This window comes from Pogona vitticeps, chromosome 13, assembly GCF_051106095.1.
Source record: "Pogona vitticeps strain Pit_001003342236 chromosome 13, PviZW2.1, whole genome shotgun sequence".
In the NCBI taxonomy this organism is placed as follows: domain Eukaryota; kingdom Metazoa; phylum Chordata; class Lepidosauria; order Squamata; family Agamidae; genus Pogona; species Pogona vitticeps.
In genome coordinates, this window is record NC_135795.1 from 20,860,542 (window position 1) to 20,877,891 (window position 17,350).

At 48.1% G+C, this 17,350-nt stretch overlaps 1 protein-coding gene across 4 annotated transcripts in view; it reads left to right on the top strand.

The window, feature by feature from the left end:
* The window catches only part of LLGL1 (LLGL scribble cell polarity complex component 1), a 50,197-nt gene that overhangs the window by 13,365 nt on the left and 19,482 nt on the right, over nt 1–17,350 (top strand). For 2 of the 4 annotated variants that reach the window (XM_072982479.2, XM_072982480.2), the window contains exon 2: nt 950–1,047. In XM_072982479.2, coding sequence (XP_072838580.2) covers nt 950–1,047 — 98 coding nt within the window. Of the gene's footprint in view, nt 1–946; nt 17,270–17,350 lie in introns of those variants that run through there. The other 2 variants (XM_078381333.1, XM_072982481.2) reach the window with 2 other exon arrangements.

The window sequence follows — 17,350 nt, forward strand, 5'->3', positions numbered from 1 at the left end:
ATTTCCAGTGAAAGTTGTTAGTCTTATTTAGAGAAGCTATTGTGAAGTTCAAGCCCACTTCAGATACATCCACGGAAACTTCAACTTTATAAAACTTACAGCCTTTTTAGTTTTGAAAACAGAGAAGTTGCGTTAGTTGCCCGCCAACGTAATGTGACACTTGACTTTGTATGTTTTCAGAACGAGACAAACAAATTTGGTGCCGTTCCTAAGTAAGGAAATATCAGCTTTGTTTCCAAACTCTGGTGATCCTTTCTTTTTAAAAGTAATATTTACAGTGAGTAATTACCGCTTCCTGATTAGGCCATCTTGCAAAAGCTGTTTTTTAAATCCCGAAAAGGCTCACCATTACTCAGAACGGACTTGACGGCACACAATTATTATTGATTATTGTGCCAAAAATGGCCGATCCAGGAGCAGTCTCTGTGGACGGCAGCGCCCCTCAGCCAGGCTCAGCACGTGGCAGGACGAGGGGAGTTGTAGTCCCACAACCTGTAGAGGGATCAAGGCTTGCCTGATGCGGTCCTACAGGATGTGCTTCAAAGAGGGAGACGAGATATTCTGGTGTGGACGGAAAATGCATACGTCTGGCTAGAATCTCTCAAGTTGCATGGGTCTGCAAGAACACACCGTTGATTTTTGCAGTGCGGGGTGGTCCTGCTACCCAACTGAGGTTGAAAACCACCTTGGAAAGCATAACCTGACCTGTTGGGTTTTTTGTTTTTTTTAGTTCCAGCCCCCTTGATCCATCACCCTTAGCCATGTTAGCTGGGGCTGATGGATGCTGTAGTCCAAAACATTAGCTCGGGGTGTGTGTTTGTGTGTCTGGCATAGCCGTAAACTTGACTGCTGCTTTTGAGCCTCGCCGCCTCCTCTCCAGGCCGGAGAAACTTGGCTTTAAGAACTTCGGTGCAATGGGAATGAGCGTCTCTCTCTCTTTTTCTTCCAGACTGTTGAACATGGATTTCCTAACCAGCCCAGCTCCTTGGCCTTCGACCCCAAGCTACGGATCATGGCCATCGGCACCAAATCCGGAGCGGTGAAGATGTATCCTTTTGAGCGTGGCTGCAGAAAATACTCACATGAGTGGCTGGGGCCAAAAGGAAAGGTAAGGGCCAGCTCCACAAGAAGCGTATAGGGAGAAACTGAGCATAACTTGAACCTTTTTCCCAAAGAACTTTTGAGTCAATTGTTGTTGTTGTTGTTGTTGTTGTTGTTGTTGTTGTTGTTGTTGTTGTTGTTGTTATTGTTATTGTTATTGTTATTGTTATTGTTATTGTTATTGTTATTGTTATTGTTATTTTGTTAGAACAATAATGATAAATTTGCTGAAGAATCGGCCCAGTCACCAAATTTCTGTAAGAATCCCTAAGTGGACGTTTTCATTTTAAATGGAGTTGATCCTTTTTTTGCCCCCCTGTGTTGTATACCGTGTTTCTGGTGACTAAGATTTCTGGTCCTCTTAATCTCTGTACTGCAGAGATGGGGGGGGAGGAGGACATGTTTGGTTTCGCTGCATGGAGAAATCCAGTCTGTTTGCAAAAGCGGGAGGATTTGAACTCAGAACCTTCTGCCCTGCTCTTAGAGATTAGCTCTCAGCCACCACACCAGGCTTGCTCTCTTACCCCCTGTCTCTGTTTGTTCCTTCTCTGCTTTGTCCCCAGCCTGTTGTGCATTTGATTATTGAAGAGGCCCCCGGGGTGTTGTCTGGTGCTTGAAACTGTGATGACACCCTTCTTCTCGACCAAGGGTGTGGGTTTTTTCTTGTACACGGCTGGGACCCCAGGCGTTTGCGTGCATCTCTGGCAGAAGAGGCTCTCTTCCTGGCATCTCTCATAGGAAGAATCAAGCAGGATAAATAAATAGATAAATAAGCAACCTTGGGACTACAGAGCTGGAAGGGACCGCACAGGTCATCCAGTCCAGCCCCCGTCAAAGAGGCACCGAGGGGGGGAATCGAACCCCCAATCTTCCCAACCCCTGAGCCACCCAGCAGTGCCAGAAGCCTTGCTCTGACGGAGTGCCTCACTGGTCACGATGAACGATGCTCAGCTAGATCCGGCCAGTGGCTCGAAAGAGGCAGTTTTCCTTCCTTTGACGTATGCAAAACCGTAATGTTGTTGGAGAGGTGTACGATTTGTTCTCTTTTGTCCTTCCCGCACCCTGCCAGAGCCCCTTGTCTCCCGAAGAAGAGAACCCTTCCTGTTCCCAGGATTAGAGCTGGTCAATAGGGCAGGAAGTACCTTAGCATTTCTCCCCTCGTGCTGCTTTTTGGGGTTTCTCCAGAGCCTGGCATGAAAGTGGCCGTTTCCCCTCTTTCTCACGATCTTCTGGTACCCTTTGGCATTTCTGGTCCTCCGTGGAGCAGAAGGAAAAAAAAAATAACCCTGGGTTTAGTTTCTGAAGTCCCCGTGTTCTGTGTAGATGAGCCCTTAGAAAATGCAGTTTTTGCCCTCTCCGCTCCTGTAACTCCACAAGCCGGTATTCTGGGACTTAAAAAGTAAGTTTTCTGTAGCTCCCACCTTGGTGTTTATATTCTGTGTTTCGAGACTTAAGACTGTCCCAGACGCTTGCCCAGCATTTTCGAAAGAAGGCGTGACCTCAGTGGGTTAAAAACTAGACTTCCAATGCAGTCAAGGCAAAAATAAAAATAAATGAATTTCTGTTGAACCAGTTGAAACCTAGGTGAAAACCTCTTGTGTCTGAGGAAGTGGATTTTATCTGGGAAAGCTCGGGGTAAAATGAGGCTGTTAGTCGTAAAGTTGTCGCCAGATTTCCGCCTACCCACGTCCTTTTGTTAGGCTAACGTTTAAAAAAAAGGGAAAATGGCAAATCTTGAAGCCTAAAACCGCCCCACGGAAAGTGCAGGAACAGATCTGATGATTCAAGGCTGTTTACCGAAATCTTGAGTCACCAGTTCACTCCATGGGTCTACTCTGCCTCAGACGTCGCCATTGGGCTTAAACTTTGCCTTGTCTTGCTCCACTTCTGAAGCGAGAACTGCTTATTCGGGCTCTGTCCAGGTGGTGTTTTGTCTGCCTCTCCTGGTTCCCACTGAATTTGGTTCTCACCGAATTTCAAGGCCGTGTTTGAAAGGGACGTTCCCCCCCCCCCCGCTTGTTCCTGTCTGTGGTTTTGTTTTACCGGCTTGTAACTGTGACCCTGTGCTAGCCTCTGTGGCAGATCCCAGTTAACTATTTTGAGAGGGAACCCCGAGGGGTGTGTGCCACAGAGAGGATGATGGAGCCGACTCGACAGGTGTCCTTCGGTGGCCCTTCCCCTCCAGCCCGTCTTAAATTTCAGGTGCAGGTTTAAAATGACAGCCTTGAAAAGCCACCTGGGCTTCAATGCTCAGCTGCTTGTGTCGCTCTTGAACCGGGGAGGAGAGAAGCAGGCAGAATGTGGTATTTGGGGGCTATTAAGTTCTTTGTGTTTGCTGATTTGGGGGTATTTTGTGCAGTGTACGCTGCATGCCTCTAGGTCATGGTGCTCAAACGCTTGGGTTCTTTAAGAAATACACCGATGGAAGCATAGAAGGACTTACTGGCTCATTAGAAAAAGACGAGAGCTACCCATTTGCTGCTTCACGTGGTTACACGTTGAGGAGATAAAGCCACTGCTTTTGGGCCTCTGCATGATCTGCCAAGTTAACCCCATTTGCGTGAAACTGTTGGGCTGGCAGGATGAGAATGTATATTTTGCCCTTTTGCAAAAGAGGAGAAAAAACTCTTGCAATTCCTAACCCTGACCTGCAAGGAAAAGACATGCTAAAATGGACATGCTCAGGTCGGAGGAGAAGCTCTTTTTCCTTTCATCACCTCCCCCGTGGTGTGGAGGCCGCCACCACCTGTCGGATGTGTGCGTGTGTGTGTTTTATTTCTTTGGGAGAAGTGTTGTAATTGCTGGGCGTTGAGGAAGGTGGGGACAGACAGGGGTGTGGAGTAGCTCGTCATCCGTGGCCCTGACGAACGCATTGTAATTCAACCTGGACTACTGCAATGTGCCTCGCGTGGGGCTGCCTTTGAAGACTGTTCAGAAAGGCCCGTTGGAAGCAATGGATGGGCCTTGCCTATAGCCAGCCTGGTTTGCTGTGTCTGAAAGAAATATTCAGTGACTTTCATCGGTTTCTTTGCTGATGCTTGTAAAACCAGAACGCGTAACCCAACATTGGAGGTGTTACTCTCTTTGTGCCACAACCTCCAGAATCCCCTAAAAGCATGGCTAGTGGCCGTATTTTCTGAGATATTCTGGCGGCTGTGGTCCCCGTAGGTAACCTTTCCAAGAACAAGATGCTCCCACGGGCGCCAACCTTTCTGAAGGTGATTAAGACTTTTCCCTGAGGAAACTGCTCCTCTTGAGGTGACGTTTCATGGGGTTTAGTTGAGTGTCTGTCACCCCATCCCCGCTTCCTGAGATGACCCTTGTTGATAATCCGCTCTTGACTGCCATCTTGTTTTTGACGACGTCTTGGGAACACGTTGACCTTTTAGGCATCTTGAGGGTGGGCGGATTATGATGGTGACCTTCTGGATCCACCAGTGCCTCTCAGGTGGATCTCTGGACACTTCCAGTGAATCTCGGGGAAGACCCAGATTCCCTCTGTTGTGGAAAACCTACCCTTATCTCTCTCTCTCTCTCTTGGCTCACCCTGTCACCTTCTCATATTTTCAGGACTGCTTAAAAACATCATCCTCTGGGCCAGGAAGGTAGTTCTCTCCTTCCCATTGGGTTGGGTTTTGACAATCGGCGTGTAGACCATCCTCAAAGATGTTGAGAGTTGTAGGACAGGAAATCCAGAGGCCCGGAAGTTTCCGTCTAGGCTTCCTTGACCGTTCTTAAGAATACCTCTTGGCAGGCTGTGACAACCTTACTTTGTGAAGGAAAAGCAACAACAACCCCTTGATCATGGTTTCTCGTCATGGCTGTTTTTATTGCGTGTCCCATTTCGCAGTGGTTTTGAGTTTTGTTTGCAAGTCGCCTTGAGCTGAGGTTGAGAGGTGGAAACATAAATATTCCCTAGCAAGGAGAGGAAAATTACCAGCTGGGGTAAACCCACTCACAGGTGATTTTTTGTGCCTGGATGCCCGAAGTCCAAGAAAGTTTGTCTTGTCGGTTGGCGGTTGAGAGTTCGCCGCAGTCTACTGAGGATGGTGTGTGTGTGTTTTGTTTGAAGTGGAAAGCAAAGATGGGAAGTCTTTGTGGGCACATAGCAACGGGAACCCTCTCTTTACAAACCCGGGGGCTGGGGAGGGGGTTGCCTCTCCTCCCTCGGCCTTGCTTTTTTGGAAGGCGTGTGAATAGATGCATTTTGGAGGCTCGCAGGAATCCGGCTTGCCAAAACGGCTTCTTTTCATTGTGCCTTGTCCTCTGGCTGCTGCAAGAATGTGCAGTCTCCATGGAGTTGTGAACCCCCACAGCGCAATGCATGGAACATTCCCTCTGTCCCCTCTCGTAGAGCGTCTGTCTTAGATTTAATCCTGCTCCCATATATATTCTGCAAACACACACAAACACACATGCACGCACACAAACAAACTTTCTAAAATTCTTCTCCTCCTTCATTTGATTTTTTTTATCCCACGTTTTCTTCCAAGAGCCCAGAGCAGTTAAAAGTCTCCGCGCAAACGTGGATAAGATCACCAGTCACGAACCACTGAACCAGGAATGGCAAAATGACAAAAATTTGGAATTGCAAACCTGCAGATGTCTAAAACCATATACAGTGGTGCCCTGCATAGCGATGTTAATCCGTTCCGGATTAATTGGTGCTATGCAGAAACATCGCTAAATGGGACGGAAAAAGCCATAGGAACGCATTAAACTTGGTTTAATGCGTTGCTATGGCTCCCAAACTCACCGTTCAGCGAAGTTCCTCCATAGCGAAAACACTTGTAGTGGCCATTTTGGGCGTCCGGCGGCCATTTTGAAACCGCCGATCAGCTGTTGAAAAAAACATCGCAGTGTGAAGATTGGTAAGCGAAACACTTACCGATCATCGCAATGCGATTTTTGGCCATAGAAAACATTGCAATGCGATCGTAAAAACGATCGCAAAATCCGCATCGCTATGCGGATTCGTCGTTAAACGGTGTGCTCGTTAAGCGAGGCACCACTTTATTTGGAAAAGTGTATTTTTAAAAAAATCATTTCATGTTGCTTTGATGGTCCTAATCAAATATAGTAAGATAAACATTAATATCAAATAAGTTTCAAGTCAAAGTTGGGTGTGGATGGAAAAAGTAAGCTTCTTTAAAAAATCAGGGCCTCAGCAAAGAGAAGAGATCCTAAATTAAATTCCTCTTTATTTAACACACCCCACTTTCCATGCACACTGTACTTCGGATTCTCCCACAGTTGCTATTTACATAACAAAGGGGGAAATTTGCATTAATTGCCTCCATATAATTAACCTCCCTTAATTGACAGGAATCAAAACATTCTTCGGAAGCAGGAAGGCCGCCTCTGTTTTTTAGATGATGCTTTATATCCTAGTCTAATTTTTCCAAAGAGGTGCACTCCCCTATAGAGTATAAACAGAATGCCACGAAGGTGGCTCTACATGTCTTGAGTCACAATAATAATAATTACAGTGTGCCCTCAAGTCAGTTCTGATTTATGGCAACCCTGACGTGACTTAACATACAAGCGGGGAGGAAACAGAGGGACCCAAATGAAACCGACTCTTACATCTCAGGCATGCGGGAGTTTTGTTCAGCTTTTTTTGCCATGTTGCGGGCCAGCTGGACTACGGCGCCCATCATCCCTCATCCAGGGCAGCCTCATGGGAGTTGTAGTTCGGCTCCTTTGGAAGTCCCTGCGTGGGAGCCTGGAAGGCTGGCATAGGGGCGTCTTTCTTTTTATGAAAAGTGGGTAGGTGGGGTACTTGAGGCAAACACATTTATATAGATTTAAACTGAAGGTAAGGGAGCCTTAACTTCGGTCTAGATGGGCAGGGTATAAATCTAATAAAATAAATAGAATAAAAATAAATAAATAAAATATTTGAGGGTTAGCATCTCTCCGCCCCGGCTGTAGCTGGCTTGGGAGCTCCCTCTTGGCTTCGGTTCAGCACATGTGTGAGCCGAGCAGACAATAGGGGAAATGGCTTAAGAACAGAGGCTCAGAGAGTTCTTAAGGCAGTGTGCGTGTGTGTGTGTGTTTGTGCACATTCCCCAATTCCCAGCAGGGCAGGGCACGAAACAGCTGAGGCAGCTAAAAATACAGCCCTTGGTACATAAATGGTGGCCGTGTCCTGAAAGTGTAAAAATCCTTATCTATCTTACTGGCTTTTTCTACGTGGCGGGGGGGGGGGGACACACAGAGGCTGGACTGTGTCCTCCACCACCACCACCGGCATATATGCAGAATCCCCGGGCAGTTTTAGCCTTTGCTGCAAGCGTGCAAAACAGAATAAATAGCTGCTGCGTGCAAAAGCGTTTACTGTATATACTCGGTTGTCAGATTTCTGAAACCCGTAACTATGTTGGATCTTAAATTGGAAATTTTGGGAGCAGGGGAACATCTTCTCTCATTCCTTTGTCGCTTCTGTTCATGCCCGGCGAGGGGCAGAGGTTCAAGGTTTCACAGAGCTCGTAATGGGTTGGTGGAACTCCCTGCCACCCACAACTTTCTGGTGCTCAGGAAAGCGCCGGCCGGCCAGGCAGAGCACAGAGAGAGAAGCGATTTCCGCATCTCCCTTAATAGCAGAACAGGCAGGCTTACGCTGAAGCAGAACAGGGAGAGAGTTCAGAGAAATAAGACATCTCAATGTGGTGTGTCGTTAATCTGTGGAACTCCCTGCCCCAGGATTTCGTGCTGGCTGGCCGCCTGGGTGGCTTTGAAAGGAAACGAAGGAAATCTTCTAAGGTACAAACCACATGCAAGGCCATGAGCTATTGTCCAGAATCTAGCCAAGTTACTTTTTTGAAAATCCTTCAGGCAGCCTTAGTAGTTCAGATAGTTGAAGTGACACCTCCCCTCCTTCCCCCCCAGGCACCTTCTAATTCATCTCTCTGTAATACAGGCCAAAAATCACTAAAATTATGTAATATGGAAATACTAATTTCAAAAGACTTTTTTGTTTCTCCTCTTGCAAGCTTGCAAGGAATGAAAAGCTTCTACTGTCTCTCTCTCTTTCTTTCTGCCTTCATGAGGACTACAGCCTTGTTTTTTTTCCAGATGCTGTGGGAACTACCTTAATCCTCATGAGGATCTCACACTCAGGCAGGACGACTTTACCAGAATGTCCAGCGCTAATTGCAATAAATCTGCCTGCCAGGCTTACAACCAAAAGAAATTTATTTATGGAGAGTCCGTTTTAATTTGAACTGTAGCGGCCAGTAAAATAAAACCACCTCCTGTGATTTTATTATATATATATATTTTTAAACGATGCCTTGAAAATATAACGGGGAATGTTCCTATGTGCTGGCCAGCAGAACGGCTGCTAATGAATCAGTGGCTTGTTTTGTGACCGTTGGTGGGGATGATGATGATGGTTACTGCCTAGAGAGGACACACCCTTTTTGGTCAAGGTCGCCCGGTGCCTTTCCCTCCCTCCTTCTCTCCTGCCCCCAACATGCAAAGATGCGAGCAGAGTGCATGGATCCAGATGGACATGAGGCGCTGGGTGCGGCACAAAGGTCTGGATCCGGACCCAGGCGAAACCTGTCACCAGCATTTGAGAAATCTGTTTTCAGCAGGATTTGTGAAGACCCCCCCCCCCCCCGTTGCGAAGTGAAAGAGGCAGCTTTTGTTTTGACATACTGTATTTTTTTTTAATGGAGGGGAATCCATTGTTCCTGCCTTGTTTGCCACTTTGCTGGATACTCCTTAGTTTTGTTTTGTTACTTTTAAGTTGGAGAAGAAATCACCTGGAAGAGGGGCTGGAAAAAAACTGAACCTTAAAAAAAAAAAAACATGCCCTAAAAATGTAACTGGTAAAAGTAGCAGGTGTAGGCAAACCAAATGACCGTTCCAAAACTAAGGGCAGGTACTACTACTTTGATTGCGTTGCTCAAATGCCTAGTGGTTGGTGTATTGGAGAGAGTGATGGATGGGGACTCAGGAGGCCTGGGTTCGAATCCCCACTCAGCCACGGAAGCTCACTGGGGTTGTGGAACGGGTGAAACCTGTCCTTAATGATCTCCCTTACCTTGAAAGCCCTTTTACGGCTGCTATAAGTCCGTTCTGACTTGACAGCATGTGACGGCAACAACAGAATGCGTAGAATAGGTAAACTTGGGAGCCCGACAGGAGTCTTCACCATACGGCTGGTGGAATTCTGGGATGTATTGTCCCAAACCTGACTCTGCTTCTCGAATAAAGCATTTCATGATCCCCAGAAGCCCTCGTGGTTTGGACAGGGTAACGCCAAAAAAATAATAATTGTGTGTAAGAAGTTTGCGTCTTTTTTCCCTGCAGATAATTTTCTCTGTTTCCCCTTTATCTCTTTTGGCCAGGGCATATCAAAAAGTTGCACCCCAAAAACAGTCTATTTTTTTTCAGGCTGTATGCATGTCCTAACAGGAAAACGCTGTGTTTCTGTACTGGCTGAGAATCTAAAATACTGGGACATACCGAAGCCACCGTAGAGGCAAGAGAGAGGATGGAAACTTGATTAGACATGGAAATGTATGCAACGCTGGCCTAAGGATGAAAACTTTATCTGTTTCGCTTCTGTCCCAACATGAAATGCATCGTGTATCGCATGACACATAAAGTCAGAATGTTTTGGCCGGCGTTCGAAGTGGGTTGCCTGGCAATCTCAATTAGATGGGGCCAGACATTGTCTTTTGGGGGCCACTTACTTTCTCCTGAGTAAGTTTGCTGAAGTTTGGAGCCCGGTATACCGACATGCTTTGGTTTCATGTAAGCAAAGTTTTGGATAAACCAAGAAAGAGAAAGGGGGAGGATTGTGGGACAGAGAGAGAGAGAGAGATTCGGATCACTCAGTGTTGTGTTCCCTCAGCCTTAGCTCTGTTGCCTGGAAATGATGGCCGTTGTCATCAAGAATATCGGAAAGGTGCCCCTTTTGAGGAAGCCTTACTCCTGCAAAGAGCTGCCTTCCAAAAAAGAAAAGCAAAAGTTCTTTATCGGACGTGCTTTGACCGAATGCAGCCTTGCCGGAATGGCCTTGAAGACAGTGAAGATTTCGTAGGACGTCTCCGTGTTTAGGCTTGTTCTGGCCGCCACCAAGGCAAAACGTTCGTGAAATGTCCTTGAGACAAACCGCATCGTTTTGTGGAAGGTTTTTCGGTTGGAATATTTTCTTTCTGAAAGGGGGTTCTAGACATTTTGCCCCCCCCCCATTTTTCTGCTTCTTCTCCCACCCCATCTGCCTTGGCCTTGACGTGTACCCGGGAGGAGGAGCGAATTTATTTATTTGTTTGTTTGTTTGTTTGTTTGTTTATGCTCAAATCTGCTTGCATTGAGCCCTCATTGGGGGCAGCCTGGATGTAGCCCTTGTGCATTGCTTATTTTGTCGGAGATGTGTAGATTCGCCTCTCCACCACCTCTCTGTGTGTGTGTGTGTGTGTGTGTGTGTGTGTGTGTGTGATTGTCGCTTTACATTTCCTGCCACCTCTTCGCTCACAAACTTGTCATTTTGGGGCCATCGGGAGCAGCTGAAAACGCTCTTATCGCTTCGGGCCGGGGTGGCCGTCTGGGGCTCACCGCCCTTGGATGGATTTGCTCTCGTTCGGATGCAAGCCCGGAGGCCACGGCAACCCTGTTTCGCCCTCCCCAGCCGATCTAGCAACCAGCCGCCAAAGAACGAGAGAGACTCTCGGCCTCTCTCGCTTCTAGTAAATCAAGGTCGGGGCACAGAGTCTCTGGAGGTGTCCTGTCAGCTTTGTTTGTTTGCAAGTGGCTCAGCGGGAGGATGTGGGTTTTGCACGCAAAGGCCGTGGTTTTGATCTCCCCGGCATCTCTGGTGTAAAAAGAGAGGGGGGAAAAATCATGCAAAAAGATTCTTTTTCTCTGCCCGGGACCGGAGATTTTTTGAAACTAGAAATGCCCGACTCCGTGTCCAACCTGACCGAGCTATAAGATGATTTCATGCATTGTTTCTGGGCTGCGCGCCACTCCTGCGCTCCCACTTCAAACGATCAGAGGGGCCTCTGTGCTTTCCGTAGTCGTCTCCTCACGACAGCCCTGTGAGGTCGGTTGCTCTGAGCAAGGATGCCTTTAGGGTACTACAGTTTAGAATTGAGCGAGGGTTTGCAGTCAGACGGTCTTGAAGCCTTGATGGATGCCCGGAAACTCCCAGACACTTCCATTTCAGCCCAACGGTTGCATTCAATTTCGGAGAGATTTTTTTGGGTTGGTCTTCTGTTTGCGGAGGGGAGGGCAAAAGGGGATGGATCAGAAATACTTCAACTTGAAGTTCTTCAGCCTAGTAACCGAGCCTTAGGGAGAGGCAGAGGGGCAAAAAAAGCCACCACTTAGCTCTTAAGGTCCGAGGGTCAAGATCCCTATACAGTAATGCCCTCTTGCCTTGCAGGAAAGCATGTCCATTTTTATGTCTGGGTGGCGTTTGCTTTGCAAAAGTAGCGGGGCACCTGTGTTGGGCCTGGCGGAAATCACACTAAAGGTGTGTGCTTACGACGGGTCGGGATTTTTTCGAATCCAAGGTTCGGCTTGGCTGTTTGAGGTTTCCTGTCTTTTCCTGCCTCTTTCGGGCAGCTGTATGACCTTGTTGTAAAATGTCAACCCCTGGGGAGGCGTGCTAACGCCATTGCACCCCCCACGGCATGAGTGGACTCGTATTGATCGCCAGGAGAAGGTCTCCCCTCCCTGCCCCCCCCCCCGGCCGAGCATGCTGTGCTTGGCTGATGATGCTTCTCCGCCCCAGCCGGTTCCCTTCCCCGTAGGCATAAATATGTTCCCAATTAATCTGGATTCATTTTCCAGGAAATTGAAATGAGGGAATGACTTTGACCTCTGCGCGGCTGGTATTCTGGTTTCCCTGGCTTGCCTTTCTCGAGCGGCCTTTGAGGGGGGGTCGAAAGGGGTTGGACGCCGACCAGCTGGCTTTCTCATTGCGGTGTTTGTGTATTTTGGGGAGGGGATCCCAAAATTGGACCCTGACTCCTAAAGGAGAGACTCTTAAGCTTTGAGGAAGAGCACCTGTTCCACGCACACAAAGTTTTGGCTTTAATCTGTTTCGGGGCTGGGAGAAAATTCTCCCTGTAAACTGTGAGAAACTGCTGCTGATCAGAGCTTGGGGGGGGGATGCAAGGCTGGTTGAGCAAACAATAGAGGGTGGGGATTCTTAGACTGGGTTTTATTCTGAACCATGAGGACTAGAATCTTCCTTTTTTTTGGAGAGAGGTGGTGCCTCAGTTGGAAAGCACAGGATTCGTCCACTGAGCTTTTGGTCCTAAGGAGGAACTTTGATTCTGGAGAGATGCCTTCCTCTCTGCAGGAGACCCGCAGCGGGTCCTACGGGGACCCACAGACCCTGTGCCGAGCCTGGGGGCATTTTTGCCACCCCCCCAAAGACGGAAACCCTACCCTTGGTCAAAGAAGCCTAATTTTCATTCCTTGACCGTTTCAGAACGAGTTGTTTTGGGCCTGAGGACCTTGAAGGAGATTCCTTAAAGCCCCCCACCCAGGCAATACCAGGCTCTGGTGTCTTTCGGATTGTCGTTGTGTTACAAAGTCCCTTCCCCAGGGTCTGGGTGAATAAGCCCGGTTCGGTTGACCCCCTTGACATCTTCTGGATGCTGTGACTGTCGCCTCCATTCATTGGAGAACCTGCCTCTCTCCCTGATGGGTGAAGAATGCAGACCACCTATTGTCTGTCCCTGTGTGTATGTCAGGCGAGTGTGTCTCTGATGGAGTAGAAAACACATCGATCAGCGGGCTTAAAACTGTGGAACAAAAATAAACTTCATTTTCAGTTTTAGAGAAAGGAATCCCAATCACATACTATTTTGTGTTTCTCATTTTACCCTTTGCTTCCTCGGTGTTGGGGTTATGGCTAATGCAGGCTGTACAAAAAAATTATTCGCCTGCTCGCCTAGGGTGAGTCCAGTTTTCTTCCAGGCGAATCAGAAATTCAACTCACGGGCCGTTGGGGGCGACCTTCCATCTCTGATTCCATGATTTGAAAAGCCCACTCTTGGCTAGCTTTGTTTCTCGTCTTTTCCCTCTCTTTCCCTCTCTTTTCACAAAAGTCTCTTCTGGGGCATATTTTGGGACTCTCTTTATTTTTGAGGAGGAGGAGGTCTGTGCTTTGCTGGGGTTCGGGAGAACGTTGTTGTTAGGGGATGGTCCCTGCCACCAAGTTGTGTTGCAAAAACACATTTTGTGTTTTAGTGCAGTCATCTGAGGAAGAGCGGATGAAGCGAAGCCCGTTTAACCTTGGCATTTTATTGTGGGAGTCAAGAAATGCAAGTAATATTTTGCTGATTAAACTAAAGAAAAGAAAAAAGAAATGCAAGTAATATGGGGGGGGGGGAATCTTTGCTACTTTTGCTTGCATCTATCTCTTAGCTGGCTTCTCTTCGAAGCGGCTGCATTTCCTGCGTCTCCCTGCAGGCTTGCCAGCGATTCATAGATTTTCTGCTGCAGAGGGGCTCTTGAGGGCGATCCTGCCTGCAGTTTTGGCCCCCTGCCAACTTTTGGGGGTGCCTTCCAAACAACCCTCTCTTTTTTTTTTGCATGCTAAGAATCTTGCATGCTTTCTCTCTGCAGAGTTTTAGAAGCTGCAGCGAGCACGGTGGCCGCATTGGCCCCGGCGGCCATTTTTCTGCATCCAAGTTTGGCAAAACGGCGTTCCTCCCCGGAGGGAAAAAGAGGACCTTGACTGGGTTGGCCTTTCCCTCCTTTTCCTTCACAAAGGCTTGGAAAATCCACTCACTGGACTGCATCTCCTGGAATTTTGCAGCTCAAGAGTGGGAGTCTGTAACAATCCGGCAAACATCTTCCAAAAATAAGATTGGACATGTCCTTTTTCTTCTCCTTAGGCTCCAGGCCGCTGACACGATTCTCTCTGCTTTATTATCCCGCTGACAGCCCTGCGAGGTAGGGCCAGTGGGTGACTGGTTTGAAATCACCTATTGACTGTTATGACTGAGTCATTGAGGTGAACCCAGGCTTCGGGAATGCCAGTCGCAAACTCTGCTAACAGCCCTTTCGCAATGAAGCAACCCATTTTACTCTAGGGGAATTCTCAGAGAGGGACCCATGGGAAAAATTCCAGCACTCGTGAACGAAAAGCGCCTGGTTATCTACATTGTCTGTGCTTAAAGAGCCAGAGTCTAATTGCAGCTCGGAGCGGCCTGTCGGGCGGCTAATCCCAGCCCAGTGCTGATGGGCAGAGCAGGAAGGAGAGTTTACAGCCTTTATTTGTTTGTTTTATTTATTTAACTTATACCCCACTCTACCCAAAAGTCTCTGGGCGGCTTGCAAAAATTATGCCTCGTGACTCCCTCTTCTTTCTGCTGGTTCCTGTGTCCAAAAACTGTGCCGTTCAATACACACACCCCCTTTTTTTTTTTTTAAAAAAGAAAAGTTCACACAACTTTACCCCATTGGGGAGTAAGTGTGGGGTACGAAGCCTTGGGTGCAAACAAGGATACAGCGGAGGTGGCCTGGGTTAAAAACGGTCCGTTTCCAAAGGGCCCCTAAAACTTGTATTGTTTTTTTGTTGGTACAATGGTACGTAGGTCTTGTTAAGCCAGAATTTGTGTGTGTTTCTTGGAAGGACAGAAAGCCGCTTATAGAGAGGCCGCGGTGTGGAAGTGTGTCGGAAAAAATCTGCAGTTCATAAAAGGTTTCAGAATGCCAAAGCAAGCACGCCGGCAGAGGAGGGAGCCTGCTGCTTCTCTGCATGATTTGGAGTCTGTTCCCTCCAGTCTGATTGCGGTAGTTGGGTGTGGAGAAAAAAAATTCTGTGCAGGGTACACGTCAATTTTTTGCTGTGCAGGGCAGATGCTTTCAGAGGAGGTGTCTGTTTGTCTCTGTAAGATGCTGTGTTCCGTGAGAAGCCTGGGTGATGCAATGGTGGCAAAGTTTAGGAAAATAAATTCTGGGTTTTGTGATCACTCCGATAGGATTTCAGGACTCCGGTGTGGTTTGCCCTCGCTTCCTGAAATCCCTCTCTCATTTTTGCATGCCTTTTTTTGCACAGCTTTTAAGAGGGGTCCAAACAGGAAGGGGAAAGGGAGGCCATCCAAAACGCATCCCCCAAAATCTGCAGCGGATGGGAGCCCTCCCGTCCTCCTCTTTCTGTGCACGGGGGGGGGGGGGCGGTCGTGGCTTTGAGATCTCTCTGCCCCGCAGCTCGCAGGGGACCCAGCTAGCCCCGTTTGTTCAAACTAGGTCATCGCCAGCGAGGTGGAAAACAAAAGCGATAGTTTTTTAAGGCCTGGAAGTAAAGCTGGGAGGGGAGGGCTGACCGAGCAATATAGACACTGAAAAAACCCTCAAACACTCCTGCAGAGCGGGGTGGGGGTGGGGGTGGGGGAAAGGCACCCAAAAGAAGCCAAATTATTCCAGAGACAAGCAAATCTTGGGCAAATCACTGCAAGCGGAGCGGATCCTCTGTCTGTATTTCTCTCTGCATGGTTCTTTGGCTTCTAACATTCCTTTGTGTGTGATTTTTGTTAGGGTGAAAAAAAGCCAAGTTAGGGTTGTTTCCCCCCCCCCTTTAACTGCCTCTGCCTAGCAGTTCTCCCCATCAGAGATGATTTGACAGTCTCCCCTCTCTCAACAGCCTTTAAATATATCCATGAGAACTAGAAACTTGATTTGTACAGGTGGGGTTTTGAACGGAGAATTTAGCTTTTCTGGAAAGCTGACTCTCGGGCCCACTTTTGCACCCAAGGGTGTGCGTAAGGAGGTAATCTTTTAAAACTCAGGCCTCCACCTTCCGATCGCCGCTTCTGGGAAAATAATTCTTTGCAAAGCCTGGGAAAGTTAGGGTGGTTGTTGTTGTTGCTGTTGTTGTTGTTGTTGTTGTTTTGCGACTGCAGCCTCCCGGCAGCAGAAGATTGTGGAGCGATCGTTCAACAAAATACTGGCTCGGGTTCTGCCTCTTTTACCTGCGACCTCCTGCCTTCCCGTTTGCAGCTTTGGTTGGTTTTAAAAACCGTGAGAACGATCAAACTGGGGGACCGACAGAGCGAAATCCAGGCTTAAAAAGAATAAAAATAAAAAGAAGGTGGATATGAGTAATCGGGGCTGGGATTGGAGGGCTCGCTTGGGCCAAGGGCGCAGCAGGCGAGGAAACCAGTTGCTTGGCGCCCCCCCGTCCGTCCCCATGGGGGGGGGTTGGACAAAAACTGCTTTGTGTGCGAGACAGAGCAAGGAAGAACGAACCCATCCAGGCCTGAAATGGTGGCCGGTGGTCATTTTTTTCCTGCGCTTCTTTTCAGCCTGCTGCTTTGGCAGGTTGACTGGAGGCCTCGTTGCCTCGAAGGGAAGCATTCGGGATATTGCTCTTGCCCCGCGGGGTGAGGAGACCGAATCCCATTCTCTTTCGCGTGAGGAGCCCTGAAGGAAGGTGGCTGGCCTGTTTCTGCCCCCTTTGCCTGTACCTCAAGGAATCGAGAAGCGATGTTTCTAGAGAGATGAATGTTAACCGTTGCTTGGATTAGAAGCACAGGAGCCTTTTTAAAAAAAATGTTGGCAAGCCCATGCATGAGTTTTGCTATCCCAATAACTGGCTGGTAAACAGCAGCTCTCTCCTTGCTAAATCGGCATGGTTGATAAACACAAGTGGGTTATATAGGATATAATCTGACAACTGCAGAGCTGGAAAAGACCCATATTTGAGTCCAGCCCCCCAATTGGCTTCTTTCGCCACCCACCCCTCCCTCCCTCCTTCCATTTCATGTGACATTTTTCTTGCTAATGGCATCGGTCAAAACTGATGGTTAGAAAAGTCAAGGACAGATTAAAGGGGAAGAAACGCTCCTTCATGCAGCGTATAATTGGCCTGTGGGACTCACCGCCACCAGACGTTAGACTCATTGGCTTCCCCAACCGATTGAATAAATTCATGGAGGGTGAGATCTATCAGTGGTTATTAGCACAACTTCTGAAAGTTTATTTTTGAAAGCCACTACTCTCGGGGAACCCTGGAGTGACGAGGTCCCCGATGAACCTCCGTGCCCCAAAGCAAGTCCCTGGATTTCGGAGCAGCCGTGAGAAAGAGCCTCTTGCTTTCCAGCCGAGGTTGTGAAAACGGAGGGCCCTCCTGATGCATCTTGTGGCTTGTTCCAAGCGGGACGGTAAATGATGTTGGATGCAAGTCAAGGTGAGGTCCCTTGCAGTGAAGAAGCCTATTTGAAATTTCAGAAGCTGCATTTTTCCGCTTTTGAACCCTTGAGTCTTTTCC